We start from the raw sequence: 12,179 nt of genomic DNA, 5'->3' as shown, positions 1-12,179 counted from the left end.
TTTAAAATGTGTAAAAAAAAAAAAAACCCATAAGGCGCCACATAACATAAGGCGGAGCACTGCCTTACTATCTCTAGACCGCATCAGCGCCAAGGCGCTACTAAGGCGTCGCCTTACCATCGCCTTAAAAACTATGTGAGCAATAACGTCTTAGAAGATTGCATTAAATAGAAATAGAGATAGAGAGAATCCTGCGATTTCTGCAAAGGAGTCCTTATCGATGGGAATGGGGCTGCCCTCCTCTATTCATTATATGACAATTCAATCAGCCTATCACAAGTCCTGCTACAAGTAAGACAGCAGTTCTAGTAGAACTAGAAATACCAAAACATAATAGGAAACTGACTAACTAATAAGTCCTCGCTGAACTAGGACTCTCCTAGTTAGACTAGGAAAGCTAACTCCTAACCTAACATCAGTCCTAGCCGAACTAGGACTTTCCTAGTCAGACTAGGACAACACCAAGGAGGAGCTTGCGCAATCTGCCGAACTCCTTTCTTCCTTCTCTTCTCACGACAGTCTTGTAACACTCCCCCTCAAGCTTGAGCATAGATGTTAATCATGCCCAACTTGTTGCAAATATAGTCCATTCTACCAGTCCCTAAAGACTTGGTGAAAACATCTGTAAGTTGTTCTCCTGTGCGAACATAACTCGTAGAAATAACTCATTGTTGTAGCTTCTTTGAAACAAAGTGACAGTCAACCTCAATATGTTTTGTCCTCTCAAGGAACACTGGATTAGATGCAATATGGATTACAACTTAGTTATCATACCACAACTGCATCGACTAAGTACAATCAAACCCGAGTTCTATCAACAACTGCTTCACCCGCTTCAACTCACAGGTGACATGAGCCATGACACGATATTTAGACTCTACGCTAGACCTAGCCACAACGGCCTGCTTCTTACTCTTCCAAGACACAATGCTACCACCAACAAACATACAATATCGAATAGTGGGTCACGTATCAATAGGAGATCCAACCCAATCAGCATCACAGAATCTCTCAATACGACCATGCCTATGATCAGAGTAAGCAAACCATGACATCCCAGTGAGACGTTCGGGAGACGAAAGGAACTGACTCACAACACTGACAAGAAAGGCAATATCAGGCTTAGTCACTGTCAAATAATTAAGTTTTCCCACCAATCTTTGATATTTCTCAGGATCATGTAATAAGTCACCACTTTCAACTGTAAGCTTTACATTCGGATCCATAGGAGTATCCAAAGGCTTGGATCCTGACATTCCAATCTCTGTCAGCAAGTGCAGAACATATTTCCTCCGAGAAAGGGAAATACCTTTTCTTGACTGAGCAACCTCAATACCCAAAAAATACTTCAACCGTCCTAGATCCTTGGTTGGAAACTTCGCTTGTAGATGTGTTTTCAGACTTTGGATTCCTTCAATTTCATCTCCAGTGATGACAATATCATCAACAAAAACAATAAGAAATATCCTTCCTGCAACAGATTTCCAATAGAACATTGAATGATCACTATCACACCTGGACAGATCAAACTCACAAACCACAAGTCATGCTTGAGGCGACTGCTTCAAACCATACAAAGACTTCATGTAAATACCATGAAGGAAAACATTCTTAACGTCGAATTGATGTAATGGCTAATGAGAAGATGTAGCCAGAGATATTAAAATACGAATAGAAGCCAACTTGGCCATAGGAGAAAAAGTATCCAGATGATCAACCCCATACACCTATGCTTAGCCCTTGGCCACCAACCGAGCCTTCAACCGAGCCAGAGAAGCATCGGAGTTGACATTAACAACATAAACCCATTGACAACCAATAGTAGACTTACCCTGAGGTAATGGTACAAGATCCCAAGTAGAATTTTCATCAAAGCCAGTAACTCCTCTTCCATAGCTGTCCTCCAGCCAGAACTAGATAATGTCTCTACAATAGACTTAGGAACAGGATGACCAGACAAGTATGGAAAGAAGATGATAGGCCGAAATAAGAAACAAAATTCGAAAGGGGATGTTGGGTGCAACTCCAAACACCCTTACGATGTGCAATAGGAATATCAACATCAGAAAGAGAAAACATGGATCAGGGACTATAAGCGAGATGGTAAGATAGGAAGCGTAGAGATAGAGGGTGCAACATTTTCACGAGGACAACGAGTGTAGGCGATTAAATCAACTGGTGGTGGAGGCACAACTGTGGGAGGTGGCGACACCACTGGTGGAAATGGTGGTGGTAGCATTGCTTCTGTGGGAACCTGTGGAGAATAATGTTGGACAACATAGAGAGGAAGATCATCATCCAGATTTGAGTAGTTGATAGATCAACAGATGCATCTGGATAAACAACAAAATCAAAGAAAGAGACATCCGCAGTAACAAAATATTTCTAAAGAGTAAGGCAGTAACAATGATAACCTTTTTGAGTACGTGGGTAACCCAAAAAGATACACTTGAGAGCACGTGGATTTAACTTTGACAAACCTGGACGATGATCACGAATAAAACAAACAACAAAAAATACGAGGAGGAAAAACAAACAAGGGACCAGAAGGAGATAATAAAGTATGAGGAGTAGCACCCTATAACAATGATGAAGGCATCTAATTAATAAGATAACAATCATTTTTTTTACTGAAATAAAATAAACTTAGAGAAATTAAAAGTTCATATCAGACCTGATCTATGAATATATTGTTTTTTTTTTTCCATAGCCTCTTTGGCTACATACTTGAGCACCTCTAAAGAACTACTGTTAGATTTTATTCCAAGTAGTTAATACTAACTACATTTTCCCAACACAGTTTGGACACCTTCATCTCAAGTAAAAGAGATCGAACAACCTCCATTAGATGCCTATTTTGCCTCTTAACAACATCATTTTGTTAGGGTGTGCCTGAGTAAGAAGATTGATGTATCATACCACAACCAGCTATATACTGCGAGAAACGACTAGAGAAGTATTTCCTTGGCATTATCACTTCGTAATACCTTGATAGTTATATTAAACTGACTCTGAATTTCAGCAACAAAGGCACACAAAATAGAAAATAACTCAGAACGATGCTTCATTAAATAAATCTGGTAACTCTGGAATAATCGAAAAAAGCAACAAAATATTGACCCTAATTCGGAAGTAATGGGACAAGGACCCCATACATCTGAATGAACCAAGAGAAAGGGTGCATAGAGCATTTACTAACTCTAGGTGGATAGCTTTCACGGTGAAGCTTCCCAAATTGACACGACTCATAATCTAAACGGTAAGTGGATTGGAAATGAGGATCAAGCTTCTGTAAGCGCTACAAAGATGGATGTCCTAGTTGACAATGGATCTGATGGGGGCTGAGATACTTGAACATGCAACGGAAGTAGATTGGTTCTCAAATAGATAAAGCCCCTCGACTCTACGACCTCTACCAATCGTCTTCTTGATTGTTAGGTCCTGAAAAAGAAACACATGATTAAGAAAAGAAGGTCAATAGTTGTAAACTTGAGTAAACTTACTCAGATAAAAGATTAAGGAAGATTCAGTAATAGAAGAATGGAATTTAATGACAAAGAAGTGGTAAGACGAATGTTTTCAGTGCCTTTGACTTCAACAATAGATCCATTAGCCAATGTGACAATAGCAAAAGACTCTTGAAAGGAGGAAAATATACACGACACACCAGTCATATTGATGCAGATGCCTTGGCTTGGCTGGACTGGATTGATCCACTATGGAGGCCTAAGCCAAGGCACAACCAACCCAAACCGATATTCTGGCCTGGCAAGGGTTGGTAGTTGATAACTGGGAAAGAAATCCTAGTATATTTGATCCTCATTTGTTTTAGAAGTAGTTTCTTTTTTCAATTAGTTAGTTTCTAATGTTAAGAGTAGTTTCCTTTCAAGAAGTTTCTATTAATTGTTTTCATTTTCCTTTACATTAGACATGTAATCTATGGAGTGATGCAGGTTTTGAATATGAAGTTTGAATTGAATTATTTTGTGAGTCTGCGTGACTGTGGCTTGATGTGACTTCCTTGTCTTTCTTCTTCTTCTTCTTCTTCTTCTTCTTCTTCTTCTTCTTCTCCTTATCATTCTCTCTCTTTCTGGTCGAACCCTTGTTTCTGGGGATAGTTGCAGCACCAAACAAGTGGATCGATATCCCTCACCTTTGATCTGCTGGAAGTGAAATTTTGTGAGAAGGTTGCTCTTCCCTAATAGACCCAAACCCCCCAAACCCTGGTTCTAGAAATCCCTCTCATCAAAGGATAAAACTTCAGTTAAACATAACCCCACCGTAGAACTCAATTTCAGACCTCTGGAACTTCTTGTTTGCTTGTTGCCTAAGGAGACTATGTGTTGTTTTTAGTAGGGTTGTGAGTTGCAATCCATCATCTCAAATTTCAGATCGATCTGAGATTTTACAAGGTAGTTCTTCTCCTTTAATCCAATAGTCTCTGCCTGGTTCCTAGTTTTGATGTAGGTTGTAGAAGAATCGTGAGTTGCTATTTATTTTTATTATATCCTTTTATTTGCCTTTAATTCTCCCATATCCCTTACTTCTATTTTGCTTCTTGGTTTACCCCCCCAAATAATTATTAATTCCCTTTAGGTCCCATCTCCCAAGCAGCTCATTAGTAATTTGGTTATTTACAACTCTGCCACTCTCTTTATAACTTCTGCTTATTTACAATACTGCCACTACATCTTGATTATTGAGTTCTCTTATTTGGGTGGATCATTAAGCGAACCGAATAGGGTTATTTTTTTAAACCCCGATTTTGCTTTACATATGATTTGACACGACTGGATCAATTATCCAAGGTTGAGAATATGAAAAAAAATGCAGTAGCATTACCTGTCTGGACAAAAGTAGTAGTGCAAGGTTGACGAGACGGGGTTTGAAATTGAGTGTACCGTGCAAATTCTTTATATGTCATCTTGACCATTTTTGCTTCAGATTGTCCAAGTTGAGAGGACTGAGTAGACTCAATAATTGCTGTTGAATTAACAAATTATTTCTGAGGAGGTTTTCCATGAAGTTTCCAACAAAAGCATTGGATATGTCTTGGTTTACCATAATAGTGGCATGTTCGTGCTGCCCTTGAACTATCTGAAGTGTTGGAAGTACTAGAAGGTTGCCCCTTATTAGTCCCACTACCAATATTACGAATCCCACCTCGATTATAATTCTGAGACACAAGAGCGGAGCTCTTTGCTGGTGTAGGTGCAAGATCACGAGAATTCTCTGGAGCTACTTGTAAGACTCGAGAAAAGGTATCTGCAAGAGAGAGGTAACTTTATCACCTCCAAGAATCTGAGACTAGACAACATCATACTCCCAAGTCCACCCAAGAAACCCATAATTGCGAGTTGTTCTCGCTAGTTCTGCATCTTCGTGACATCACAACTATTAGGAAGTAGAGAGTTCAACTCATACATCCTCTTGAAATCAATAAAATATTGAGTCAAAGGTTAACCCTTCCGATCAACCCTATAGAAGTTCTGAGATTGCTCATAAATACTGGAAATGTTATATAGTAGTACAAAATGTTTTGATAATCCCACAGCTTTTCACAATATCAATGTGAATAACAATATCAATGATAGAGTTATCCATCGAGTTCAATAGCTGACCCAAAATACACGCATCAACAATATCCTATGTAGTTCTGTAGCAGATTTCACCTTATAAGGTGATCCTACTGATCATGACCAATCAAAAGCAATTGCACAATTTTCTTCCATTGTTGGAAATTGGCAGCTTCGGCAAGCTTCTTCTCTGCAATTCTATGAGAGGATGAGGATATCACCGCAGAAACAACATTCTTTGGCTTAGTGGCAGCCTTAAAATCAACTCTCTTTGGCTCAGTGGTAGCCATTGAAGCAAGATATAACAGAGGATAAAAAAAATCCACAAAGAAAGTCAACAATTTAGGAAGAATTTAGCTTAAATCGGAAAAAATCCTATTTTAGGCCAATCCAGGGTTATCGCAGGTTGGGCCTGTAGGGCTCAGAAGGAGGTAAACAATGGATCAAATGTTGCTAGGATGGTGGGGAAGAAGGCCGCCAAAGGGATTTTCAAATAGACCTTTGAACAGGCAGATATGACAAGAATCGATTTTGGCAGAGTGCCAAAACCCTCACTGCTTTGATCCATTTTTTCACCCCTTGAATACTTCAATCATCAGGCCAAAAATCCAAACCAGCAACCACTAACATAAACTTTGAACTAATACTTCACTCCATATGATTGATTACATCTAATCAATTCTTCATCCAAAAATCCAGCAAACTAGGTGATGAAATCACCCCCTCTAGAATATCATGGAGCCTAGGGAGGCATCAATAACAACCGAAGATGGAGAAAGGCCGAAAGGGGGGTTTTTACTGATGGGGGAAGAGAGAGCTTTGATCGATTTTTTATTGAGGATCAAGGCTTTGTTACCATGTCAGAGAGTCCCAATCGATGGGAATGAGGCTGCCCTTCTACTGTTTTGCAAACTAACAGAAGGAAGCCGATTCCAAATGGGGTTTTTGGGAATCGGCATCATTGGAATTGGCATCATCCGATTACAATTTGAATTGGCTGATTCTGATTCAATCTTCATGAGAACCTTAAGTGTCTAATGCTTATGCGGTTATACCTTCACAATATCCCTGTATCACTTGGTCTCACATCACTCAAATGATGTTTTGCATTATCATTGCACTTTACTACCAAATTAATGTACCAAATACTCCTAGTTGTTTGAAATCATGCCAGTCAGAAGACTCCAACCATGTGATTAGCCCTTTGATTTTAAAGTGGTCTCAATAGTGTGACTTTAAGACACTTAACTGATGCAGATACGGCTGCCCTTACCTGGTTGGATCAGCATGACCCGCTTTGGAAGCCAAAAACCAAGAAGAACGGGTCCAATCCAGTGTTTTGGTCCGACAAGGGTTGGAAATAAAATTAGTAGTTATTTAAGTCTTTTATTTGATGCCTTATATTTTCTAGATTTGAATATAAGATTTAAGATTTACTTCCTTTGCATTAGTTTCCTTTTATGGTTGTTTCCTAGTTTAGGCCAGATACTATGTTAGTAGAGTTTCTAATTTCATGTCTTTATTTTCTATATATTGGCTGTAGTCGATGGACATGTTAGAGAGATTTTGATTATTGAACGAAATTGTTTGGATCTATGCAATATGTGATTGTGTGATTACCTCCCTTCCCCTTCTCTTCCCTTTCTTCCCTAAGGCCCTCCATCATTAACATTTTGGTTATGAAGAAGCTAAGTAGGCAAATACTTAAAACAGAAACAAACTGCAACTGCCTAGCGCAGTTATGAGGTTGTGGTGCGCTTAAGCCAACACTCACCAGGTCTCAAGTTCGTGTCTCATGGCTGTTACTTGAATATTTACAGGCTCTAATGCACCCCCTCCCCCCTGTAAGGCTCCTGGGTAACTTAGATATTTACCCTATAGAAAATAATGTCCTTTTCTTCTAATACCATTTCTATGCATTGTGATATTCACAGGCTCTGAAGGCTGCAGGCCAGGTTTGGCTTCTGTCAAATTTTGATTCACAGGAGGACATAGCATACCCAAATGACCCTAGGGTGCTCATTAAGGTGGATGATGATTTGAAGCAGCTCTTCCGGGGAATCGAGCTGCCACGTGATATGGTTGATATTGAGAGAGATCTTCAGAAGAATGGGATGAAACCTGCAACAAACACTGCCAAGAGGAGGGCCATGGCCCAGGTGCATGGAGCTGGCTCCAAACCCAAGCCAAAGAAGAAGCAGCGTGAGATCAGCAAGAGAACTAAGTTGACGAACGCCCATCTTCCGGAGCTCTTCCAGAACTTGAACGTCCCCGACACCTGAGGGTAGAATATGATAAACGATCTTCTTTCTTCTTCTTGATTTTCTGCTTACATAAGTCGTTATTCGCTTGTGTGTTGAGCGAGCCACATTCAGTTTTCAGATGCATAGGCTATCATAAAGACCAGAGTCATAGTGGTGAATTTGGAATCAAGATCGTTGTTAACTCCAAGCTCCACGTGGCAACTTCTCTGTCAAGTATTAGCTATATGGCAACCTCTGGTTTATGCAACTCTGATCTTATATGGCAGCTTAGCTAACATCCACCTTAGTGGCTGCCACATATAGTCTTTTCCAACATTGTCCATTTAGTTATTTTTTGGATAGTTTATTCCAGCCTTCATGAATGGTAGAAAAAAATCTCAGTTAAGGACGTACCTGCAAGGCAAAATCTTGCCCCACAACATCAGAAGCATATCAAGCTAGTAGAAAAGGTTGGACCCAGTTTGGGTGAAGAGAGAATCTCTTCAACTGTGGGATCTTAACCTCTCTTTTTTCTTTTTTAAGTAATATGATATTTTACTCTCTCATTGGACTCAGTGAGGGTAATTTCGGTATAGGGGTGGGTGTTGATGACAATCAACCTTAAAGAGGTCAATCATAGGGTCAAATCACCAATGGTGGGTGAAAGAGGACTTCGATCTGAAATTGTCGGGAAATGCATACACCCAGATTTCATCTTTTTGGGAGTCATGGGTACAAGCCAAAATTTCTGAAATGGTTTCGTCCAATCTTAATCTGCCATGTGTTATCTTCCATGGTCTATCTTGATTATATTGCTCATCATGTATTAAACTGTTTTGGTAACACCATGTATTAAACTCACTCATATTTTCCATGGTCCGATTATTTTTGAAATTGGTAAAAGTAGTCTAAATGGGCACGTCTTGATAGTTTTCTTGACAAGCATACTAGTTTGCTACGTGGAAGGGTGATTTGGCGATTTTGATTTTGATTTTTTCTTTAGGCAAGTTGAAAAAGGTGTTCCATAGTGATGATAGCCTTCATACAGTAGTAGTGTTTTCGTAGGACCAACAAGCGTTAGTGGGAGCTGTCGACTCGAACTGATTGGAAATTCGGGGGTAGGGAATTTTTTGGATTGGAGAGTGTAAATATTCAGATCCCAAGTTTTATAATTTACCCTCTTCTAATGGGGAGTTTCTTATGTAAGTCCATGAATAAAGAGGTGGATCTAGTGCCTAATACACTGGCATGCAGTTTTTGCTTGAAGAGTAGGCGTCAGGAGGGTTTTGACTTTTGTCACATGGGTGTGTGAGTGTGCATGCAGTAAGGGTGTCAATTGGGAACCGAAACCAAATAGCGAAACCAATATTGAGTCGAATTAACTGAGTCGAACTAAACCGAATTGATTCGGTTCAAATTCGGTTTGAGTCTGTGAGTATGCTCCTCGGTTTAGTTTTGGTTTTAGGTGTAAGAACCATCGGTTCTGACTGAAATCAAACCGAACTGTCTTAAAACCAAAAAAATAAAAGGAAAAAACCACAGTATGGTAGTATCGTTAAGACTCAAAGTGGGTTTTTTTCAATATTCAATCTTGAAAATTCGGAAGTGCTTTTTGCAAGCTCTTTTTTTTTTTTTCCAAGGTGGTAAATGATTTTTGCAATTTATCATCACATATTTACATGCTAAGACAATTTTGGAGTTAGCAATGGCCTTTGATCCATCACAGTCATGGTTCAAAAGTGGAACCATTTTCATAATCGAATTAAAATTGAAGTACAAAATCGAATTAAAATTGCATATCATAACCAAATTGAATCGGCTTGAGTATCTAAATATGAAATCGAGTCGGTTCTCGGTTCGATTATGGTCCACCTTACCATCATTTGGAACCGAATCAAAACCAAATCGAAGAATCGGAACCGAACCGATTGACACCCTTAGACTATGTAGTATCCTCCCTTTGCCTATCGTGTCCCCATACTCCTTTGGTATGCATGAGTAAAGTCCCCTTGGGTGCCAGTGGGGTTGGTAGCTTAGTGGAAGGAAACCTTACCTCATTACCATTTGAGTCAACTGGTTGGGGGTTCGAGTCGGCATATCTCACTATAGATCATTCGTCCTACAGAAGCACCGCTTGCCATGTGGGGCTTCGGCTTGAGATTAGTGACTCCCACATAAATTTAAATTGGTGGGTTCACATTAAGGAAAGTTTTTGGTGGAGGGAAAATATTTTGAAAGGATTTCACCGAGGTAGGGATGGGTTTGATGTAGGGGTGTCAATCGGTTGGCCGGGTCGATCTCGGTCAGGCTTAATCGGGCTTGAGCACTTAGAAGCCTTGCACTGTGAATGCTCGTTTAAGTAAACCGTCCTACTTTGGGGGGCAAAGTACAGTTTATAATCGGGATAGTCGGTGTCGGGCTTTCATCGGGCTTCTTTAAATAGATCGACCAGGCTTTAACCTGGCTATAGACCTATTTAAGTCTAAACAGACACTAAATGGGTTTTACACGTGTCTACCCTAAAATTCTTTTCTTAAGTTGGTTGAATGCTCAGAAATATGTGAGGCAAATCTTTAATAAAAAAGAGAAATGATATGAGATTATGGTTGTTCTTACAAAAAAAAGAAGAGATTTTATGACATTTACAACTTACAAAATAAAGCTTAATTAAATCATACCAAAATAAAGCTTTGGTATGATTTCTATTTGTATTTATTACCTATTTATAAGAAATCATTTGTAACAATAAATTATGAATAATAAATAATAATCGTTTGGTTACTATTCATATAATAGATTGTATAATGAGAAATAGATTTGGTATGCATAAGTGTAAAATAAATTTTAACTTTAGAATTTTCTAATTCTTTAGAAATTTTATCGATCATGTGAGATGCATTGTATGACTTTGAAGATTTTAGAGCTCATTACTTCTCTAATTCTTTCAGTAATTTTATCAAACATGTGAGATGCATCGTATGACTTTGAATACTATAGAGCTCTTCTTTTAAAAGGGACGGGGAGGGGGAGGGGGAAAAAGAAAAAGAGGAGACTGGTGATTCTGTTCTAACTTGGAATTTGTCTTTGTTTTCCATTTATAGAGCTGTAGGGTGTGAAGATAGAATGAGAAGTGGGTCTTGAGGAGGAAGAAGAGGGGAAGAGGAAAATTAAGGGCCCGTTTGATAATGTTTTTACCGTTTCTTGAAACAGAAATGACGGAAACATAAATTTCCGTTTCTAGAAACAGAAACATAATTGAAGGTGTTTCTGGAAGTCGATAGTAATTAGCAAAAGAATGGCAATGAGTCGTTCTTAGAAACAGCAAAACAAGTAGAACTTGATTCGCCTGAGTCGTTTCTTGAACCATAAATAGGTAGAAATTTTAATTTCTATTTTTGAAAATAAGTGAAACGAAACAGTTTTATCAAACGCTTTTTGTTTCATTTCTGTAGTTTCTGTGTTCAGAAACGGAAGAAACGCATTTCTTGAAACGTTATCAAACATGTCTTAGGGCTCGTTTGATAACGTTTTTTCCGTTTCTGTTTCAAGAAACGACAAAAACATAAATTTCTGTTTCTAGAAATAGAAACGGAATTGAAGGTGTTTAATAAGTCATGTTTCTGGAAGTCGATAGTAACCAGGGAAAGAATGGCCACGAGTCGTTTCTAGAAACAGCCAACTTGTTTCGCCTGAGTCGTTTCTTGAACCATAAATAGGTAGAAATTTCAATTTCTATTTTTGAAAACAAGTGAAACGAAATAGTTTTATCAAACTTTTTTTATTCTGTTTCTACCGTTTTTGGATACAGAAAAGGGAGAAACGCATTTCTTGAAACGTTATCAAACGGGCCTAAATTGTAGGATTGCCTGCAACACCTGTACATCTCACTGTTCAACACTCTTTCCCCTCCCGCAGAAAGAAACTTTGTAACTCACCCACCGTGAGTAACCTCAACCTTCCATCGACAATCCCATCCTCTCCTTCCCCAACTCAATCACACTTTTCTTCGCTCTCTGTACTTTGAACCTAATTTCTTCCCAACCACAGTCACTCTGTCCACAATCATCTCTTGGGATGCTATCATTGATGTAAATCTCTTAGCCCATTTCCTTTTTCCTTCAAACGATCCCGATAAATCCAATTCCGATGATAAGGATATAATATCGAAAACATTCATTGCCCTCTTATCCGACGACATTGTTAGTTGCCAATTGAAAATGGTTTGCATCTCTTTTTAATTTTGATCCCGGTCCTGAACCTGCAACGATTTCTTGAACCAACCTACCTCCATTAGAGCTTCGTTGCTGATTCGAGTTTCTATATTAGGATCCAATAGCTAAGATTATCCATCTCGTGGGCT

At 39.0% G+C, this 12,179-nt stretch overlaps 1 protein-coding gene across 1 annotated transcript; it reads left to right on the top strand.

Annotated features, from left to right (window-relative positions):
- The first annotated feature begins 7,371 nt into the window (after positions 1 to 7,371).
- On the top strand, positions 7,372 to 7,858 carry LOC122086771. The gene is made up of 2 exons (XM_042655737.1): positions 7,372 to 7,377; positions 7,511 to 7,858. Exons 1-2 carry the CDS (start codon positions 7,372 to 7,374, stop codon positions 7,856 to 7,858), a joined length of 354 nt encoding a protein of 117 aa, XP_042511671.1.
- Positions 7,859 to 12,179: the final 4,321 nt, after the last annotated feature.

The sequence above is a fragment of the Macadamia integrifolia genome, chromosome 8, assembly GCF_013358625.1.
Source record: "Macadamia integrifolia cultivar HAES 741 chromosome 8, SCU_Mint_v3, whole genome shotgun sequence".
Lineage (NCBI taxonomy): Eukaryota > Viridiplantae > Streptophyta > Magnoliopsida > Proteales > Proteaceae > Macadamia > Macadamia integrifolia.
Note: the sequence above shows the minus strand (reverse complement) of the source record. Positions and strands in the feature narration are given on the sequence as shown.